The sequence below is a fragment of the Panthera pardus genome, unplaced genomic scaffold, assembly GCF_024362965.1.
Source record: "Panthera pardus isolate Hobbes unplaced genomic scaffold, ASM2436296v1 HiC_scaffold_12, whole genome shotgun sequence".
NCBI lineage: Eukaryota > Metazoa > Chordata > Mammalia > Carnivora > Felidae > Panthera > Panthera pardus.
In genome coordinates this window covers 92,819,227-92,841,506 of record NW_026526677.1, presented here as the reverse complement: position 1 = coordinate 92,841,506, position 22,280 = coordinate 92,819,227, and the positions used below count along the sequence as shown (strand labels likewise).

Genomic DNA, 22,280 nt, shown 5'->3' with positions numbered 1-22,280 from the left:
CCTCATTTTACACCACAGAGGCAATTTTTCTGTGGTTTGTTCTATTCAGTCGGCCCTGGGATCAGAATGTAGGTGACCTAGGCCTGCTGTTCCAGGAGCCCCTTCAAGTTAAATTGGTCTGGCCTGGGTCTGCTTTCAGATCGTCCCCCCTCTTCTCCCCCTCTCCCCCAGTTCTGACTGGGTCAGGGGACGTTTAGAGGAGCCCTTGCCAACCCTGAACCTTTTAACACCTCCCTCGCACTCATTCTCTCGCTCAGTCTGTCATTCAGTCGTTTAACAAACACACTGGGAGCCTACTGGGAGCCAGTCATGGTAATGGGAGCTAGGAAACCAGTCCACTCAGGAAGACAGACCATTAAGGGCCCCCAAGTGTTACAGGCGTTAAGGTTCAAAGCATACACAGATGAGCCGAGTGTCCAGGCTACCTAGGTCCGGGGCTGTGGAGTATTGGAAAGGCTTCTGGGGAGACTTAATGCTCCAGCTGAGTCCTGAAAGAGGGGTAGGTTTACATATAGTTGGGAGGGAGGGAGGGAGGCCAGGGAAACGTGGACATTTCCTGCTGAGGCAGCTGGGAGAGCAAAGGCATGAGGATGTAAATCATCGGGCATGTTCAGGCAACCCTACATGGTAGGGTCTGATCAGGGTACAGCGTAAGGGAAGGGGGCTGTACTGGAGACAAGACCAGGGTCAGCGAGCATGCCCGGGCCTGGAGTACCCTGTGGGCTGTGCCCTTCCCACAAAAACATCATTTTTTGGCCTTGCCCCCTGCTGCTTCCCACCTATTGGGGCCAAATCCGATGTTTACCAAATAGCTTCAAGCCCTGACCTCCTCCCAGGTCCTTGGACTCTCTCCTGGTTGTGAGGGAACCAGATCCTGCCCTGCCAGCTTGCCCGGGCACCGCAGAGAGTGCCAGCTCCCGGGCAAGCCCAGCCCAGCCCAGCCCTGCTGGCGCCCCAGCGGCCCCTAGTGGGCCAGGTGCGTGCAGCCCCCCGGCTCACCACAGCACGGTGCTTCTGTGGCCTGGTGGGGCAGATACTGGGAATGGGCAGCTCCCACCTTGCCCGGGTCAGGTGGAAGGCTCAGAAGAGGGGCTTTCCTCTTTGGAGGGGTGTTCCTGCTGAGTCACGCTGAGAAGGTGCAGGCCTAGGTTGTACAGGGTTGGAACAAAGGACGCTGTGAGAGATTCCTGGGTGTCGGAGACACAAAGAGCACGTGGGGGGAAAGGGCGTATGTAGGGTGACACTGGAAGTGTGGGTGCTGAGGTGTCCGGGGCAGGGTATGGGCAGGGAGTGGAGTTTGGATTCAGAGAGAAGACTAGCAAAACGGAATCATAAACATGCTTGGAAACCAAGGTTTACCGAGTGTCCACCGTGTGCATTTCACCCTCACATATGGCTTCCCTGTAGCCCTGGGAAATGAGATTATTAGCTCCATTTGTCCCTGATGGAGAAACTGAGGCTCAGAGAAACTGAGTCAGTCACCCAAGGTGACATAGCTGATGAAGAGTGATGTCTCCTTCCACAACACCATGGCCCCCTCTCCCTGCGCCTGAACCCAAGCCTGCCCCACCCCCCCCGGGTGCTTACAAGAGAGCAGGTTCCTTCTACAGGGTCAGGACCCCCTCCCCCTCCAGGTAGCCCGTGGTACAGAAGCAACAGAGGCCAACTCTGAGGGTGGGCTGCAGATTGTGGGTTATATTAATGATAACTACCATACGCTATTAAGTGCCAGCTGCTTTGCACACATTATCTCATTTAATTCTAACAACACTGCACCTTAGGTATTATTACTCTCATTTTATAGATGAGGGCCCTGGAACAGAAAGGTTGAATAACTCTCCCAAGTCACACAGGCAGAGAGTCAAGTCCAAAGTAAATGCTCATGCCAGTACATCACGCTATGTCCCATGATCTCCAGCCCTGGGTGGGATGCCTGCTGCTCCCAAACAATATGCAGGCACGAACTGTGACTTCTCTTTTGTGGCCTGAGGCATTCAGTGTCAAGAAAGCAAACCTGCAGCTAAAAAGGTATAATTTGATGAGAAGCCTATCTACTCCACACCAGTCATGCCTGCATTCAATAGATATTTTGGATACTCTCGCTGTCAAACACTGAGGCTATAATTGTAAACCGAGAAGACATAGCCCATGCCCTGCAGGGTCCTACTGTCTAGTTGATGACAGAGGCAAATAAGCACAGGCGGCTAAATCGTGTGCTCGGGGCCTTGGGAACACAGGGCAGATGGGCCTGACTGTCGCCAGAGCTCAGCTAGCATCCACTGAAGGAGGCAGCAAACCTCATGACAGTGGTGACTGGTGGGAGGTAGGAAGCGTCACCACCGGTTCACAGATGAGGAAACTGAGGCCCTGAAAGGTAAAGTTACATGTGCAAGGTTGGCCAGTGGTGGGTGGCAGAGGTGGGATTCAGTGCTACTTGATGCCAGTGTCTCCTGTGGGGTGCTGGAAGGACTCCGGTGTCGTCCCTCATCCTGAGTCCCCCTCCCCACCTCCCAGGTGCAAAAGAGAGAAGCCCTGAATGGAAGCTGGCAGCTGGCAGTGATGGAAGGCTTGTAGCCCATGGGATCAGGCTTCCCCATCTCTAGGTCACTGTGACCTAGGTCGCAGGTCCTTCCTCTGCAGCCTCCCAGGAACGTGAACTCAATAGCACTGAGCCACCTTCAACTCATGAACCACCCATACCTTCCTGCTTGGGCTCCACACAGAAGGACTGTTTCTGGGATGACCCATGACTAGTGTTTGGGGAATGACTTGTGTATGGGAGGCCTCTTGGGTGTTGTGGAGAAGCTGGACCGCAACGAGGACAAGTAGCTGCATGGGAGACCCACCAGCATGGCTAAGAGGTGACACTTCAGCCCATTTTTGGCTCCCTTCCTTTCTGTCCCCTTTGTCACTTGATAGGGAAGCAGGGGAGTCTGCCCATTCTCCTCTTCAAAGAAAAAAAGCTCTTAGTTCTTGCCCTAACAGTTCGTGTAAACTGATTTCTAGCAATTTCTTCACCTCTGTGGGCTTCAATTTTCTCATGGAAAATGAGAATGACACTAACTTATTGCACAGGATGACGGATGGACATGAAAGCCTATAGAGGTATTTTATTAGCTCATTAGAACATAAGTGCCACTCTCCTCCTACAGTTGGGAAAGGGTGGTACTTAGCAGAAATGAAAGCATGGATGGGCGTTCCAGTGTCGGTGAGGGCAACGGGAGCAGGTAGGGGAGAGGAGCTTCTCAAGTCGTCAGCACCTCTCAAATCACACCATGGAGCATCTCCTACTCATTTTCATGGTCAGACTATATGGTCAGAGAAGCTGACAGGTTTGCCTGCACATTTTGCCTTCCCATATACGCAGTTTGCAAATGTCAGCTCATCCCAGTCCATTTTCGGATGGGGCGGGGCTCGTGAACTTTCATCTCAAGGTGTTTCAGACCAAGAATCTGGGCCCTTCCGCTCCAAGCTTAAGGCAGGGCCAGTTCTGGCTGAATGATGGAGAGAGGTCCAGTGGTTATAGCTTTTATGGAAGGAAAGAGCATGGAATGGTGGCCTCAGGGTCTTTGCCCCAAGAAAAGGACTCTAAGGTGAACCCTAGAACCCTGTGTGGGCTCTCACAGCCCCCCATCTCTTGCTGTCCCCCTTTCCTGGCCATTAGTCATTGCCCTGTTCTCTTGATTACTCCTCACAGCCTGTGTGGTATTATCCCTTTTTTAAAAAACATTTTTCTAAAGCTTATTTCTTTATTTTGAGAGAGACAGAGACAGTCCAAGTGAGGGAGGGGCAGAGAGAGGGAGAGAGAGAATTCCAAGCAGGCTCCACACTGTGAGTGCAGAGTGGGCTTGAACTCACGAAACTGTGAGATCATGATGTGAGCTGAAACCAAGAGTCAGGCCCTTGACTGAGGGAGCCACCCCGGTGTCCCTCCCTTGCTTTTTACATATAGGAAAACCAAGAGTCAAAGAGGTCAGGAAACTTGCCCCCAAACATGTAGCTAATCATTGACAGAGGAGCTTCAAACCCAGGCTCTCAGATTCCCTGCTCCTTCTACTCACTGAGACCTTTCTGATCTTCGAGAAAACTCTCAACATATTGTTCAACTTTGCCTCTCCTTCTCTGTGCTCAGTTCTCCTTGTCGAAAAGGGACTGTCCTTGTGTCTGGGCAATGCCATACCCACACCCTGTTTGCCACCAAGGCAGAAGTTCCAGAGTTCTCTGAAGCCTCCTTGTAGAAAGGTTCAGAGTCTGGAGTGGCCGGTCCTGGAACCAGCTGTAAACATGCCAAGTGGCCACGTAGAGTGTGTATAACTAGTTTTTTTACACGCCAGACAGAGGAGAACCGGACAAAGTTACTTGGAGAGAATGCCTGACACTAGGTGGTCTAGTAAATAGCTGACAGCCAGTTCGGGGAGGGGCCCTGATTTGTAGCATTTGCCAATTTCCATGGTGTAAATGCTCAACCAGGCCACTTTTGAGCCACCGATGTGATATCAACCAGCTTTCAAAAGTCCAGAAGATTTAACAGTTGGCTTTCACCAGCCAGAACCAGGGAGCTCCAGTATGTTATGTCACTTAATGACCCTGCCCTACCCCTGGTCCCTCCAGCCTCTTCCCTGCTCCTGCTCTGGGCGTGCCGCCCAGGAACCTCCCAGAATCTCCACGGTGGCATCCCCTCCTCCAGGCCCTGAGGCAGCTGCTGGGGGGCTGCTCCTTTGGAGCTCCAGTTCTTGGGAAATGGAAGTCTCTGGATAGAAAAGGGGATCTATTTGGAGGTAAACACTCATTCTCCAAACCTGGAGAAATGCAGTTTGCTGACTTGGCCCCCAGGAGCTAAATAAATCTGAATTATTGTCCCGCTCAGAGCAGATCTGCTCTCTTCTGCCCCCACCCCGCAACCCTCCCTGAGCCCCAGGAACTGCCTCTCAACTGGGGCCTCCTGGGATGCCAGCGAGTGACCGCCTTTGATTTATTCTCATTCTCTGCTTCCCTCCGTAACCCAGCAGTCTTGCCTAGAAAGGGGAGGTGAGAAGAAAAGGAGTATCTCCCCTCATCCCTCTCTCTCTTAGCTCATCTTCACAGAGGTCCCCTGTGGATTCCTTCAAGGACACAAGGAAATGTACCCTTAGTGGGCAAGGCAGAGCCATACCAGCCTTCCCTACACTTCACCCCTAAACAAGCTCTGTGGACATAGCTGTGCCTTGCTTTAGAAAAGAAGCTCATTTTGGAAATCGTGTGTTTAATGACAACAACCACCCCGCCATCTTGGGAGCCCTTCAGAGTTTCCCAAGCACTCCCACATTCTGTACACCATCTCGTCTGAGCCTCTCGTCAGCCCCACGCAGCCGGTGGTGATTGGTAGAGTTCCCCGATGTGTCTGAGCCTGTCAGGGTGGGGACTTCAGAGGCCACCCAGCTGGAGCCTCCAGTCCCCTCCACAGGGGACCAGCTGATCAGTCTCCACTTGGCCGCTGGCTGCCGCAGTGGAAACTCACGCCTCCTGGATGCAGCCCATTCCGGCCTCAAAATGCTCAGGGGCTTGGAAACGTATTACTTGGGTTGAGCCCAAATCTGTCTCTGTGTGATACAGGTTGAATGCATTGCTTTGTCGTTTGACCCTTTGGGGGCACGCAAAGCAAAGCTGATGTAATCGAATCCCTTGTTCCGATATTCAAAGGGTGCTCTCGTGTCTCATCTCCCCTGTCCCTCAAATCTTCCTTACATATCCCAGATTCAAATATTCCTCCCACGACACAGTGCAGAATGCCTCCACCAGCCTGATCTATCCTCTGAGTGCATTCTCCTCCACTGGTTTCAGCAGAGACGAATGAGACTAGAGGCTTTATGTGAGTCATGCTTCTGTTAATGCATCCTCAGATAGCATCAGGTTAGGTTGCTTGTCTTGTTTTTTTTGACAGACACATTACACTTTGGATGTATGAGCCTTCTGTCAACTCAAACACTGCTGTTAAACCGTGTCTCTCCTGTTCTGCACTTATATTATTGATTTTTTTTTTTTTTTGGCTCAAGTGTTAAAAGTGTTACATTCCAACTTAGTAGATGCAAATTAATCTCATTAGACTTAGCCTGTGGCCAAAATCTGTAAAGATCTTTTGGATCTCAGTCTCATGTCACCTATAAATTTGCTGAGCATTTCTTCAGACACCCTCTAAATCACTGATAAAAATATTGAAGAAGAGGGCTAAGGAGAAAGCAGGTGGCACTATCCTAGAAGCCTTCCTCAAGCGGACATCTATCCTTTAAATGTCATCCTCTGGGTATAGCTTACTAATCCACACAGTTGTCCCCCAGTCACAGCTCTCAGTGTCTTCCTCAAGGGTGTCATGGGAGGTGCCTTGCTGATGTCTGTATGTTTTCCTTACCTGCCAGCATAGTCATTATGTTAAATCCAGAAACTGAGTTCCATGAGAACAGGCACTCATCCTCGGGACCTCAGTGCCTACCTAGCATGGTGCCCAGTACGTTGCCAACAACTCAGGAAATATTTGAAGAAATGACTGCTTACATTAGTGGATGAAAGAAACTGGCCCAGATCAAAGTGAAGATTAGCAGTGTTTAGTTTTTCTGATTCCACCTTCTTTCTCTATTTTGAAAACTGGAACATTTGTTTCTACTTTCGTCCTTATAGCACCTCTTTAATACTCATGGATCCTAGGGGCGCCTGGGTGGCTCAGTCAGTTAAGCATCTGACTTTGGCTCAGGTCATGATCCTGCGGTTCGTGGGTTCAAGCCCACGTCTGAGCTGTCAGCACAGAGCCTGGAGCCTGCTTCGGATTCTGTGTCTCCCTCTCTCTCTCTGCCCCTCCCTGATTCATGCTCTGTTTGTCTCTCTCTCAAAAATAAATAAACATTAAAAAAAAAAAAACTCCTAATAATGCTATGTGAACTTAAAAAAAAATACTTATGGATCCTAAAATGACATCAAATGGCTTACTGATGAGAAAATAAGAGTTCAGGAAAAACAACGGATTTGCCCAGGGTCAAAGGCTAATTATGGGAGACAGCAGGATTCAAGCCATTGTCTGCTGGCTTTAAAGGTATCAGGATGCTATGTCTAGCCTCTGATGCTGAGTTTGGGTGAGTCCCCCCAGTTCAGCTGACAATGAGAAGGGTGTTTCTTCCTAACAAAAAATGATGGGGAGCCAGTACAATAAAGCAGATATGTCTCTTTTAAGACATGAAAGATCTCATTCACCACCTGTCATTCATTAATTCATTGATTCAACAAATATTTATTGAGTATCTACCAGTGCCAGGCTATGCTGGGCCCTAGAAGTACAACTGCTAATCAAGCCCTCTTTGAGCTTAAGTTAGTTGGGAGTGGAAGAGAAAATCACTAAGCAAGTAGATATATAGTAACTGATCATAGAAAGGCCTATGGAATGAAGCAGAGTATGGGCATAGGAAGGGACAGAGGGGCTCTATTTCACTCTGAAGACGTGACATCCAAGCAGAGATCTTAAGAAAATGAGACAGCAAAAGCAAATGTCTTGGGGATAGCAACAGCATTAGCAACGATGTGCCTGAGTTGACGGGAGAACTATACTTTTTCTTCCAAAAAGCAGGGACCTAGATCATATGATGAGTATTCCAGCTATAAAACATCTGATTCTTTTAAGATGTAGTCATTCATTCATTCATTTTCTCAACAAAGGCTAAGCACATACTCTGTGTCAATTGGATGCTATGGATGAAGGTGTAAACAAGGCTTCAGTGAGGAAGTCAGACAAGTGTATCAGGCCCAACAACACTGGTGCTATGGACAGGCTGGCAGAAAAGAATAGTTGAGGCATGTCACCGTTCATGACATTTTAGGGATCCATTTGACTAGAGAGAATATATTATAAAAGCATTAAACTCTGTAAGGGTGGTTATCAAAAAAAATGTAAGCCATCTCATAGTTTCTTAAAATTTTATATAGAAAGCCCAACATATAACATTAAAAGGAGTCGCTCTGATTGGCACAAAATTTGGGGCCTGGGGATACCTTCAAAAACATTACATAGGACGAAAATCACGGCCCTAAATATTTGTTACGGCTGAGAACAAAAATCTGTCCGGTGTCCACTAAAACCTGCTTATCTCCAAACACCCAGGTAGACCAAATTTGGGGACCCATTCAATGATCAATCAAAACCATTAAAACAGTTACTCCTGTCTTGGGTTAAACAGAGTAAACTTCCACCCAAATGAGAACTGATTCAGCTATTTTTTTTTTTCCTGCTCTTCAAAGTCATGAAATCAACTTACTACTGCCCAGTCCAGCCCAAATGACTCATAAGCACAATTTAAAGGGTTCATCATTTTGGCTTTTTCTGCTTCTTGGCAGAGGTCACCACCCTAATTTGCATTAAGAAGAATCAGTCGTCTCTTCTAAAGAGTGCCGGTGCACCACCTGGTTTTGTAGGCTCCTAAATTATTCTCTAAAATGTTCTCACCTAGGGAATGCTTCCTTCTCACTGTGGCACGCAAACAAATGGATGCTGGTTGCACACCCACCGTTCCCTTGCCCGCCTTCTCTTGTTGACACACACGCCACAGGCCGGGGCGGGCCTCCCAATTCCAGCTGGGGAACCGGCTGTCCTGGCCATACTAACCTGTCCCCTCCCCTTTTCTCTCTGCAGATGACAGCAACTGCTCAGGCACCCTCTAAGACCCAGGCTGTCCACATCTCTGCACCCTCAGCTGCTGCCAGCACGCCTGTGCCCAGTGCCCCCATTGACCCCCAGGCCCAGCTGGAGGCTGACAAGCGAGCTGTGTACAGGTAGGAGACACTTCAGCTGTATTGAAAGCCCCCGCCCCAGTCAGCCTCCGGCCCAGCTCAGCCCTGGGAGAGGAGAATGCAGGCCAGTGGGTGGGTGCATAAAGACAATGCCCAACAGCTGCTCTCCTCACCGTCTTCTCTCTCAAATCCATCTGGACATCCCTCAGCTGGCCCATGTGGATTGACGCTAGCTTCCTGGGATTGTCTGGTGAGGGCCAAGAGGGCCCGGGGAAGCATCTTCCTGGAGGATCCTTTTGTCATCCCAGCTGGGGATTGAGCCCTCTTGAGCATCAGAAACCCTCCGCTCAGCAAACTGCCACCTTGAGAGGCTCTCCTCGCGTGTCCGCCATTGTGCCTTCACTCCAGCAAGCCCAGGGGACATCTGCTGGTCCCGTCTAGGACTTGGCATTACACAAACTTTAATATGCCTGAAAATCACTGGGAGAGCTTATTAAAACCCGTATTTCTGGGCTCCGTGCTCAGAAATGCTGAATCAGTAGGTCAAGCTATAGGAAGAGGAATATGACTTTTTAAAAAGCATTCCAGGTAGATCTAATGCAGCAGGTCCTTTTTTGATCCATGATTGTCTTTGTTTTGTAGCAAGAGGCGTGGTGTGTGGCTGCGTATGTTCTGGCACCCTCCTTCCAGAGGGGGAGTGTGCTGAGAGCCGGCAGCTGAGAGCAGGGCCAGGCCCTGAATGTTGCGGAGGCTAGGAGGGGCCCAGGGCCTGTCTGGTTTGTCCATGTGGTTGAGAAGATGCAGTCCTCTGAGAGCCGCCCTGGCAGGGATGTTAGTCATCGTCTTTCTGTGGGGTGCCCACACGGCTAGAAAAGACGCCCGAGTCAGCACTCAATATGGAGGTGACACCCTAGCGCACGCTCACTTGTGTGAGCACATACATTCACGTGTATCAGCAAACGCGTCTTACCTGTGTCTGGACACACACTGCAGCAGGTGCCAGTATCGTCACATGGGGAACGATCCAGCCAAGATGAACGGGAAGAAGATTGATTCCTTCCTCACTCCTCCCCACGGTGACAATGCTTTTATGGTAATGGTGGTAATTATTGCTGTTATTATCATTATCACTGGCATTATTTTTAGTTACTCAGATGAGCCGAGTGCCTCTAATGCCAACACGGAGTCCAGAGCAGTGAGCCCTGATCCATAGGTCCTGCCACGAGGGTCTTTCCCAGCCCTGCTGGAAGAATAAATCACCATGCCTGTGCCCCGCTCTGCCCAGTGCACTGGCCAGGCCCTGCTGCCTGCCGGGAAAGAACTCTGCTTTGGACCCCAAAGAACTCCCACATCTGGTCACGGTACCTGTCAGAGAGACTGGACACTCCTGTCCTCCTGTCTCTCCTTCCTTCACACTCTTGTATTGAACCCTTACTATTAATATGTGGAGGCGCTGAGCTGGACTCCCAGCGAAAGAGGGTAAACTATCAAAGCAAACGCACCTCTGTTCCCCATCTCTCCAGGAACAGATAGATAGGCAGGTGAGAAACCAACACAGTGTGGTCAGAGCTTTAACAGAGAAGGCTTTACCGAGGAGACAATATTTGAGCTTGATCTTAAAGGCTGGTGAGAGAGTCCACCAGGAGAAATGGGCTGGAGTAGAGCCTTCCAGACAGAGCAGAGCCTCTGTGCTCCCAGAATGGCCAGTGGCCAGAGCATCTGGGTGTGGGGAGATGAGGCTTCACAACCACCTGGAAATTAAACTGCGAGGTGGGCTTGTGCTTTTGTGGTGAACATGAGAAGGGAGAGTACCATGGCGTCTGAAAACCACCTGATGGTCTGATGGCTTGGGGGTTAGAGCCATCATACTCCATGTAGATCATTGCTACCCATAGTATGGCCCAGGGGCTAACAGCACTGTATCCCCTGGGAGTTCTTGAGAGACGCAGACTCTTGGCCCCACTCACACCACGTGATCTGTGTGCATCATCCTGGGCACCTTCACAGACAGGGGACCTGTGGTGAGCACAGATCATAGTCTAGAAAGACCCCTGGTTCGTGATACAACAGAAAGTTTCTGGACACCCAGGCTTGAGTCCCAGCTCCTTTTGTGTACTAATCTCTGTGAGCTTGAGTTTCATGACAGAAGCTAACCAGTAGGTTCAGTAAGATTGTTGAGACGGCTCATGTAAGCACCTGGTGCTGTGGCCCTTCCCAAGATCCCAGGCTCATTTCCCACCCAGGCCAACCTGCAGGAGATGTGGGTCACCTCTCCCGTGGGAGCTGTTCATCATGATGTCACTTGAAACATAAAGGCCCAGACGGTCCTCCAACCAACGCTTCTTCCTGCTCACCTTCACACCTGAGCTTTACCTTCTCCCACCGGGCTGAGCCCCCAGCAGCCCTCAGCCTTTGCCCAAATTGTCCCTGCAGCTGTCTGACCGTGAAGAAGGAATCCCAGGTTGGTTGCCACCAATTGCCCAGACAAACATGGCCACCCGGCATCTCAGGACAACCAAGAGAGCTGACACCAGCACCTTCGCCCGGCTTTTCTCCGCAGTCCCTCCTGCCCAGGGGCCTGGGGTTTTCTCCCACAACCACACCTCTCCCATTAATACCAGCTGTTCTCTCTACAGCCATTGCAGGATGACCGGGGAGGGAGCTCAGCCTCCTGAAGGGTCGGGTAATTTTAATTAGATTTGCCTGCCTTGGGGCAGCCTGGCTGCTCCAAAGCACATCAGGGAGTCAGCATTTTATGTCAATAAATGTAACAAGACTTTTCAATTCAGATTAGTGCCCAGCGCCGACTTCTGGGAGATCCCACTGTGGCCCCTCCCAGAACCACAGATGAAGGAAGGGTGGAGGGAGCCCCTTTCTGACCAGGCCCCTGCAGGGTGGCAGGGGGACAGTGTGACAAAAAGGAGGGGTGTGCCTGTGAGCCCTTGGAGCGTCCAATGCCCCTGAGGTTCTATTTGTGTATAAAGACGTGTTAATGAAATGTATTGGTTCCTTCTGATGTGGAAAGTGTGTGTGTGTGTGTGTGTGTGTGTGTGTGTGTGTGCACGTGCGTGTAGTGGGGGTGAGGGGAGGCAGTCTGTCTTTAATTGGATCATACCAGAGCATCATCTGGGCTAATCAGCAAGGCAACCAAGAGCTCCCGCTCAGATTAATGATTGCAGTCTAATCCGAGCAGATCCCATGATTGGATGCACATCGTGGGTAATTGTGTTTGTGGCCCAAGAGCAGTGCTGAGAGGGGGTCTGAGGAGGGGAGGCCCTGTGCAGTGAGGACCACCGCAGGTTTGGACCTAGTTCAGTTCTCCCCTTCCCTAGTCCCCCACCTCAGCCCTGGGACTTATCCCCAAGACGTTCAAACTTAGCTTGGACTGCCCCACTCCACCCCTCCATGCGGATGGACAGTGTTAGGTGCCGTCCAGAACCTGGTGGTTAGATGGCCAGGCATGCAGAGATAGGGCCAGGAGGGTGGGGTTAATCCAGCTTTCACTCTCCCTCCTCCCCTCCAGTCTCCTTCGTTCCCCTTTGAAGTGAGTGGGTTCCCATGGAAACCATGATGTCCTGGGGAGCAAGCAGAGTGGCAGACAGCTAGTCCTGGCCAGGTGCGAGGTGGGGAGGAGGTCGGCCTTGCTGAGAAAGCTCTGCTAAGGCTAAGGCGTTGGTTCTCTCCCACAAGGCTGAAAAGCTCTCCAAGAACTGGGGAATGGGCCCGCCCAGCGCAGAAGTTACCTGCTATTGATAGGAATGCAGGCTTGAGCAGTGAGAAAGTGGCAGGGGTAGGGTGCTTTGCTTCTGCACTTAAAATGCTGGAGAATCGAGATGCCGTGCAGGTGGAGAGGGCGGCTGACGGCTACCCACCCTCCCCCCCCACACCCCGTATTTCTCCTCTGTGGCATGGCTCACAATTAAGTTGATTTCATCAACGGTATTTGTTTCCCCCACTAGATGGTTAACTCCATGAGGGCAGGGTCTATGTCTGTTTTATTCATCGACCTATCCCTGGCGCCCCATACCATACCTTAGAGTCAGCAGCTTGGACAGAGTGTGTACTAGAGCTTGTTGAATGGATTGATTAACTCAGGCGAGGCAGCACCTCATAAATACACCACAGTTCTAGGCTGGTGTGCTGGCTATCAGGGGCGAGGCGATAACAGAGCCCTGGTTCGTAGCATTTGCTGAATTCCACTGTGTAAATGCTCCCACCAGGGCCCACTTCAAACTACCAACACGATACCACTGACCAGAGTTGCAAAGGGGGGCTCCCATCTGGCTCTTGCCTGCCTCAAGTACAACCCCCATACAGGTAGGCAAGTTACAGGCCCACAGTCTCTGATTTTAAACAGGTCGATACATCTTATAACCAATTCTTTGGAATGGTTTTATTTTTATTCATACCTTTAGCCACGAGCCCACACTTCTCTGTTGTCCTCGTGGGCCTGTGCGGTCTACTCCTGGGTTCTAAATTTGAAATGTTCTCTCTTAATGAATTAACTACTTCACACAGTGCCCAGCACGAAGTAGGTGTTTGCAATTGTGATTTTTCACCGTTAACCCTGAGGCAGTGAATTTTCTCCTTCCTAGTTTCTACCCAGCACCGTCGTCTCTTCCCATCTGCTTGAGCAAAGCCCTGCCTTCACCCCCACACTCCCATCTTCTCCAAGTGGATTCCAGGCCCTTCCTGGTTTACCCGTTAACAAAAACTCCTTCCTGGGAGCTTCAGAAACCCTGCATCAAACCAGGCTTCACCTCCTCTGCAGTGTCCCAGCTTCGAGAATCTTGACCTTGCCCTGTGGTGCTTCGGGTCTTCAGGACAGCTCCATCCCCCTCCTCAACCACAGACTCAGAACTTCTAACCCGTGCGTGACTACCCCCGAGCAGCTCATGCTGGACTCCATCTCTGGTTCAGTAAGAGCAATACACATTTCTAAAGCCCTGTCTGTGCTCCACTTCTTCCAGCCTCATCCAGACCGGGTCCCTCTAGAATGCACACTCACTTGGGGAAGGATCGGAACAGGGCAGTGGCAGCGTTCGGATCGCTCTATTGGAAGAGACCATCCTTGTAAAGGTCACTGAGGCTCCGGGCTTGGTCGTGGCAGCCCTGGAGTTAGAGGTGTAAATGCAGGAGAATGGCCATGCTGGGCCGTGCCACGAGCCCTAGAAATAGAGTTGGTGATCGCTAGCTTTGTCACCTTGGGTGAGTTAATCTCTCCGAGCCTCTGTTTTCTCAACTGTAAAAAAGAAAATAGTAATAGCTAGACTAAAATTAGAGAATACGGGATAATACCTGACACACAGATCAGTGTTTGCTGCGTGGGGTGGGGATGGGGTGAGATTGTTTGAAGCAAGAGGGGCCAGCATGTGTCCCCATGGCGTGTTCAGGATGCGAGGCCGTCTGGTGCATTCAGCGGGGTGTAATTCGGGGTTAGGAAATGGGCCTTTACATTTAGATCACCTGCGTTTACATTCTGGCACTGCCCTAGGCACTAAGCCTTTCTGGGCCTCGATTTCCTCATCTGGAAAACGGTATTATCTCTTCATCGGGGTTGTTGTGAGGAATCCATGAGAGACTGCACATTACGTATTTAGTAAAGAATCCCGCATTTGGTGAGCGCTCTGTAGATGTTAGCGGCTGTCAGATGTTTGGGGAAACGCAAGCAGGGGTTGGTCAGGCTAGAAGATGCTAGAAATGCTGAGAGGCGAAGCAGCCAGAGGCAGGACTGGAAAGGACCCCCCAGTCAAGAGGTGTCTATCTTGCAATTCAGTTAAATGTGTAGTGAGCTCTGCTATGTGTCAAGCGTCGTGTTAAGTTCCAAGAGGGGTTTTGAATAAAGAAGAACCAGCCCAGGGAGTAGGAGAAAGATAGACATAGAGAGCGGCTCTAATAGAAACTTGGCACATAGTATGGACTCAAAAAGTATTTGTGGAATTGACTGCGAGGCTTCTGACCACAGTGCAGTGTGGGAGAGTTGCACTGCTTTTCCCCAGGGAGGTGAAACCCAGGGGGAATGATAGCTGAGCTGGTAAATGGGGTGGGAGGGACCCCCGAGGGTTGGGGCTGGACAGAGGGGCTGGGTCCTCTTGTGACTGTCCTCCTTAGCAGCTGCCTGGCCAGGAAGGACCCTGGGAACTGGCACATCCTGATGAAGTGTTTTTGAGGGAAGGCTTCCACCTTGTGACCAAAGGGTGTCCTGGCTCCAGTGAGTTGACCCTGGGGCTTAACCCTATGCCTTCCCTGGCACTGTGCTTGGCCATTTCTGGAATGTGCTGGGCGAGGTGGCCTGAGAAAGATGTGGGAGAAGTTCAGCCATTCCAAGCAGAAAAGTCAGGACCAGATGCTTCAGGCTAGGGCTTCTAGACTAGATGCCGGGAGCAGATGTTCCTGGCTGCATTCTGGGCTGGGCTCTCTGGGCTGGGGGCTCCAGCCGACTCCCTGCTCTTGGAAGCAGTTGGATTCACTGGCATCAGAGATAACATTTCAGTTGTTGACTATAGTCAGGGGAGCGATCCTGTTGGAGCCATAATCTGAAAGTAAAACCATGCTCAGTTCTCCCCGGGCACCAGGCAAAGCCTGTTCTCGGCCCCTCCTGCCGGCATCTGGAGGGCCCCCAGCCCACGCACGGCCTCTGCACATGCTGCTGGCAGGCACGGGGGCTGCAGCTGCCGGGTCCAGGGAGCAGGTGTGCCGTGTTGAGAGGCAGTGTGGGTCCTGCTGCTTCCATAGCTCACCGGCCTGGCCCAGGCACAGCCGAGAAGTCCAGGTACCCCACCAAGATAAGGCACGCTGATAAGATATGAAGAGCCTGGAACCCACCGACTTTTATCCTCACAAGGTTGTGTTAGGATTAAAGGAGATAACCAATGCTAACAGCCGACAGTGCTTGCCACGTAGAAGGCTCACGGTGAACGGTGGCTGCATTTGTGAGTAGTTACTGTGATACGTACTAGACTGGATCTGTCCCTCGTTTAAGGGGGAAGATAGCCAGCAATTGGGCCTCCTGCTGCTGTGAACCAGGCGGAGTGGAATAGGAGGAAGGCCAGCAGGCTGGGGCTTTGAGGGCTCACGTGGCCAGGGGCTTCTCACCAGGGCTGGACTGAGCCGGTTTTGCCCTTCTTTTAAATTTTTAAAAAACGTCGGGGCGCCTGGGTGGCTCTGTTGGTTGAGTGTCCGACTTCGGCTCGGGTCACAAGCTTATGGTTTGTGAGTTCGAGCCCCGCGTCGGGCTCTGTGCGGTCAGCTCGGAGCCTGGAGCCTGCTAAGGATTCTGTGTCTCCCTCTCTCTGCCCCTCCCCCACTTGTGCTCTGTCTCTCTCTGTCTCTCAAAAATAAATAAATGTAAAAAAAACATTTAAAAATTTTTTTAATGTTTATTTATTTATTTTGAGAGAGAACGTGAGTAAGCAGGGGTGAGGAGCAGAGGGAGAGGGAGAAAGAGAACCCCAAGCAGACTCTGTGCTGAGCATGGAGCTCGATCCCAAGAACCATGAGATTGTGACCCGAGCCGAAGTCAAGAGCAGGATGCTCAAGTGACTGAGCCACCCAGGCGCCCCTTGCCTTTCTTTTAACCATGACGCCACTCTCAGATTTTCTCAAGCTCTAGTCCATTTCGTGGTCAGGTGGAGAGAACATAAGACTAAGCCTTCAGTCTCAATTCTTACTCTATCATTGGGCAAATCATTTAACCTCTTTAGATAAGCTTGTCCTACCTCACACGGTAGGCATCAGATGAGAAACTGAAAGAGCTGTAGAGATGTGGAAGCCCTCTCCAAACACACAGAAGTATTATTATCATGAGAGAAGATTCTTTTGGAAACTCCTTCGATAAGATGGAGATTCTCTTGTGCTGCAGTGATCTTGATGCTCGAAGGGTAAACATGGCAGGTCAGTTCTGTGACCCCAAGGACACATATGACTCAAGGACAGAAGAGAAAAAGAGAGAAAGCGGGGAGGAGGAAGTGATTCCGATAATGGTTCAAAAATAACAGATAGGAGGTGGGGAGCGCAAAATTTGGAGTTTGGATTCCCAGATTTAAATCTCAACTCAGCCACTTACTAGCTTAATATCATTACTTCACCACAGTTTGCTAATTGGTGCAATGGGAATAAGAATATTGAGCATTTGAATGCAATAAGCACATGGAAACACTTTGTAACTTACAGAGGGCCACAAAGCGTGTGTGGGTGTGTGTTTAGTCATCGCCAGTGACCAAGGCGGAATGGACAGAGCGCCTTCCCCACAACACCCCTTCCCCTAGACTTTGTATGCTTGCTGGAGATCAATCTCTGGTGACTTGGACAGAAGCTCTGACTGCTTCTCACTAGCTAACCTTGGGCGAGACACTTCCCTTTTCTGTGCCTGAGTCACCTCTCCGTAAAACGAAAGGGTTGAACATGGGATCCCCACAGATCTCAACTTTTAGGTGGTTTGTATTCCTGCCCTTGCAGACTAGCCTTTACAATCACTTTGTTGAGATTTCACATTTGTTATTATTATTATTTTTATTTTTAATGTGCCAGAAGGCAGGGGTGTGGGAGGTGGTGTCACGAAGGGATGGGGACGTAGCCGACTGAGGCCTGACCTGGGCCCCACCCTTGCCAAGAATGGACCTATCCGCCCACCTGGGGGAGGAGAGCCGGTTGGAGCCCAGGAGCCCTAGCAGATGCGATTCCAATTTAGCAACAAGAAGAAGTCCTCTCCAAGGCAACCCAGGCGAACACACCACCCACTAGGCAGGACTAAAAATACACCCGCATGGTTTCAACGTCACACCTGAAGTAAAAATATATCCAACCAGGAGCTGCTGGCTCGTTCTCCCCCACCCCACTCTGCTCTCTCCATCTGGTGCCTTCGAGGGGAGGAGAAATGGAGGGCTGGGCGAGCTCTTCCTTCACACTAACCCCCCTCCCTCCAGGACCCCGCCAGCCCCCACCCCACACACACCCAGCAGAGCCCAAGGAAGGCAGGTCCTTTTGTAACCATTGTAGCTAGAAGCTGCCAGATGGCAACGTTTTATCTGAGTCTTGCTATAGAGATGGATTCTGAGCCCAAAAGAACCTTAGGATTGTGTCTTAGAACCTTCCTTCCCATAGTTCCTCTGTTCCCACTCATTAATTCACCAGATATTTATTGATCCTCTGTTGTGTGCCAGGCACTGTGCATGACCCTTGGGAATTCAGAAAGAGATCAGATGAGTTCGTGGACCAGAGCAGTTCACCACATAGTGAGGAAGACAGATCTGTGCACAAACAACTATAGTTAGTAGAATTTAATGAGTGTCATAAGGGAAATAAAAATAAATTCTTACTGGCAGTGCTTTTTTGGTTAAAAAAAAAAAAAAAAGAAGAGGTTCTGAGTTCTGATAAATTGTACGTTGCCTCTCCTCCTCCTCTTTCTGTGCCTATTTGAATTGGCACGTGGGGTTGTTTTCCCTGCCAAATGAGTCAGTGGATATGGGAATAGAAATGTATTGGAGCCGATGGTGTCAATGTTGCTCTGAATAAAAAAGGTGCCCACACACCTTTCCAGGGAAGTGGAACAAGCATTAATTGATAGCTTACTAAGTGCCAGACGCTTTACGTGTTTCTTCATTTAATCCTTACCATAACCTGCGTGGTAGGTGATGCTATCCCTGTTTTATAAAGGAGGAAAATGGGGTTCAGAAAAATTCAGTAACTTGCCCCCAAAGGCACACCCACCGTCTCACTCTGAAATCTGTGCTTATCTCACACCACGGAGCTTCTCACCCTAAAGTGTGAGTGAGGTCAAGATACAAACCCCAAAACATTTCCCAGGATGGTTCAGAGGAAGCAATGGTTTTTCTCACTGACGAGACCCACCAGGAAGCCGTGGTAGAGTGGGTGGTATCTTGAGATGGATTCTGAAGATTATTAGAAGGACAGGCAGAGACCCAGGAACCCAGTTGAGGTGCTAGGAACAGCAGGAACAAAGGCTAGTGCTGGGAGTCCAGTTTCCCTGAGTCTGTGAAGGCGGTGAGTGAAAAGACAAAGGGGCCAGAGTGCACCTGCTGTTTGTCCAACAGCACATTCTCTGCTCAGTCTGTTGAGAAAAAATACAGAAGTCTGAGGCCACACCTGATGTACCTGGAACGTTCATCTGAGGACGTGAACTTTATTTCATTAGCCTCCGAGAGAAATTTCACTAGAGCGAAACAACACGAATACTTGTAATGGGCTTCTGCTCTGAATAGATGCCCAAGGAAAAGACAGGGGGCTGTCCTGGAAAGTGACTCCAGGGTATTGTCTATGATTCTGTGATTCTTGTGACCTCTGACCTAGGGCACTAGAAATAAAGGATCAAAATGCCAGTGCCTGGGTGGACTTTCCAGGGGGTCGAGTCTTTGGTAATTCAAGACCTGCCCTGTGTTTATGGGTGGAGACTAGGTGGGATAGCTGGAGAGTCAGCCTGGTCACTACTGTTCCCACCTTACCCCACCTCACTGGCCAGTAGACTAATATCCTCTGCAGCAGTCAGACCCTGACCAGGCCTCTTGTCCCACTGGCTCATCACTGAAAATCTCCACCAGAAATTTTGCTCTCCTGCCAATCATTCCATCCTCTGAACCGTCCATCCCTCATCCCATCCAGGCCTTGGAGGCTCTGACCTCTGTTCCCATTGGAAGACATAGCCAGGGCTCAGGGAGGGGGGTGAGAGCCAACATTGAGCCTCCTCTGTCCATCTTCCCCCTAGCTGAATGAGTCTGGACTGTGAGGTGAGGTGCAGGACAGGCCTAGGGGCTCCAAGGTCAATGACAGGGAGAAGAGGTGGATAGCCAGGCAGGCTGCCACACACTTGGCTGGACCCATAATTGAGGTCTGCAGTCCTGGCCAAGGTCACAAGGGAAGGGATGGCTGAGAGGCTCAGAAGTGACAGAGTGGCATGACTGTGAATCACAAGGTTTATCACCCAGAAAGAGAACTCAACACTAACGTGCCTCCCTGCGTGTGACCATCCTCGCCCCCCTTCCCCCCAGTCTGCAGTGCTCTGTTTCCATCTACATATCTATTCTCTTTCTCTTGTGTTCTTTGCATGTTACTTTCCCTGAAGCTCTATATTTTTACATTCCTTCTAACTTTTTCCTGCCTCTGCTTCTGTATTTCTGGTCCTCTAAGCAAAAAGAAATGTTAAAAAGTTGTGTTTGTTTGTTTGTTTGTTTTCCGAAAACCTAGGTTGTCCAAGGAGGGGAAGGAAGAGAAACAGAAAAGGGTCCAACTGTCTTTTCTTGAATCCTTTTAACAAGCTTCAGCCTTATAGGGGAACTTGAAGTTAAGTACAATTATGCGAATTACCGAGGAAGTGGTGGTCTCCATCCCTGGAGGCCTTTAGAAGTGTTAGAGAAACCTATCAGGACAATTTATGTTATGAATATCTGTCTTGGGGCACCTGGGTGGTCCCGTGGATTGAGCATCCAACTTCAACTTCAGTTCACGATCTCAGAGTTCATGAGTTCGAGCCCTGCATCGGGCTCACTGCTGTTAGCGCAGAGCCCGCTTCGGATCTTCTGTCCCCCTCTCTCTCTGCCTCTTCCCCACTGGCGCGTTCTCTCTCTCTCAAAAATAAATAAATCTAAGAAAGAAAGAAAGAAAGAAAGAAAGAGAGGAAGGAAGGAAGGAAGGAAGGAAGAGAAAGGAAGGAAGGAGGGAAGGAAGAGAAAGGAAAGGAAAGGAAAGGAATGGAAAGGAAAGGAAAGGAAAGGAAAGGAAAGGAAAGGAAAGGAAAGGAAAGGAAAGGAAAGGAATGGAATAGAATAGAATAGAATAGAATAGAATAGAATAGAATAGAATAGAATAGAATAGAATAGAAGATCTGTCCTGAGGTAGAGAAGAATAAGATGGGCTGTGTTGAGGCTCTCAGAAGCCTCACTGGGGAGAGGGGCAGGTTAGGGGGATTGCCTTGCCCTGAAGAAAAACCTGGGCTTGAGCGAGGGGTGGCTCAGCCTCTCTGCGGCTAGAGAGAGGGTGATGTTCACCACTACCAAAGGGCTTCAGCCAAAATCCTGCCTTGTCTTCAATCTGCTCTCCGGGGGGCAGCCCAAACTGGGCATTGCAGGCCAGCAAATGGGTGATGTAAAAAACGCGAAGGCAGAAATGTCAGAAGTAATTAAACCAAATGATGGCTTAAACCCCTGTAGAAATCAACACATCCGGTTTAATCACCTTCTTAAGCTAGCACAAGACTGCAAGTCTGTGGAGAGGGGTTCTTTATTTCTTTGGATCGTTAACAGAAACTGCATATCTTGAGCTTGATTTTGGTTCAGATGCTCCTGAGGAGAGGTGATGAGGTTGGGGGTGGGGTAGGGACTGAGAAAAGAGAAAAGAAATAATAAAATGTTATTTGAGATCATCTCTCCTTCCCCTCTCCTCGCCATGCATCTCCCCTGCTCCTGGCTCCGTCGGCACTCACGGCTCCCCCCGCCCCCCAGCACCCAGGCAGAGGCACAGTGCTGAATGTGCTAAATTAGGCCATTAGAGAAATTCATTTCTCTTTATTAGTCTGTGTCAAATCCTTTTTATTAGTGGCTGGAAACGACCTCTCTTCTGCAGTAAAATGTCATGCCAGTTCACTCCTTTTATTTGTTCTGCACTGACGAGGCTCAAACTCTCACTGAATTAGTGCAGTGAGATTTATTTCCTCCAAATTTTGAACGGCTTAAGAGAGATTGGGGTGGAGGGGGCGGTCAGACAGGAGGCGACGGAGAGAAGAGCGGAGAAAGATCTGGGAGGGAGAAGGTGAGCTCTTATGGAGGTCAAATGTCCTCCGCTCTTTGGAAATAAAGTCTAATGACCATCTTTCATATCTTGTTCATCATCGTCTGGGCACTGGGGACTGGGTTTCCACATTCTTACTTCTAGCCTCTGAAGGGTATTGATCTACAATGGAACAGATCTGGACAGCATGAAGAGGAACTCCTTAAAACCCATTGTAGTTGGACAAATGGAAGTTCAGGGAAGGCCAAGAATAAAGAAGCAAATCCCACACCTAACTGGAAATCCTTCTTCCCATCCCTTGCCCGGTTCAGACAGGACCATTCATCTCCCCGGTGGTTAAGATCCCCAGCTCCCATGGTCCCTGCCCACCCCACCCCACTCCAAGCCTGCATCAAGGGCTATTGGAAAGGACTCTATTGGAAGACTTCCGGCCTCATCTCCAGCCTTCTAGGGTGATGTTGGAGGGAAGCTTAGAAGTATAGGTTAGCGCATAGTCTGGACAACTGGGAAAGGGGCCGGGAACCGGGCTGGGAACAGCCTTAGAGGAGCCCATGGCATGACTGCAGCCACGGAACCCAGCTGGGTCACTGGGAAACAGCTGGTTTCTCAGGATGTGGTGCACAGCGTCTCACCTATCCCCACGCTTGAGGTAGCAGGTAACAGGTAGCAGTCTGGGTTTATCGAGGGATCCGGGCATGGGAGCTACAGGCAGCCCACTGACACTGGCTATCAGTCACAGAAAAGCTGTGGGCAAGCTCAGGTGCCATCTGAGCCCCTGGGCTCAGGGATCCAGGGAT

General features: G+C 50.2%; 1 protein-coding gene across 8 annotated transcripts in view; it reads left to right on the top strand.

Moving 5' to 3' along the window:
* The window catches only part of PKNOX2 (PBX/knotted 1 homeobox 2), a 281,900-nt gene that overhangs the window by 209,768 nt on the left and 49,852 nt on the right, over positions 1–22,280 (top strand). For all 8 annotated transcript variants that reach the window (XM_053900302.1, XM_053900300.1, XM_053900301.1 and 5 more), the window contains one exon: positions 8,648–8,787. In XM_053900302.1, the coding sequence (XP_053756277.1) occupies positions 8,648–8,787 (140 nt within the window). The remainder of the gene's footprint in view (positions 1–8,647; positions 8,788–22,280) is intronic.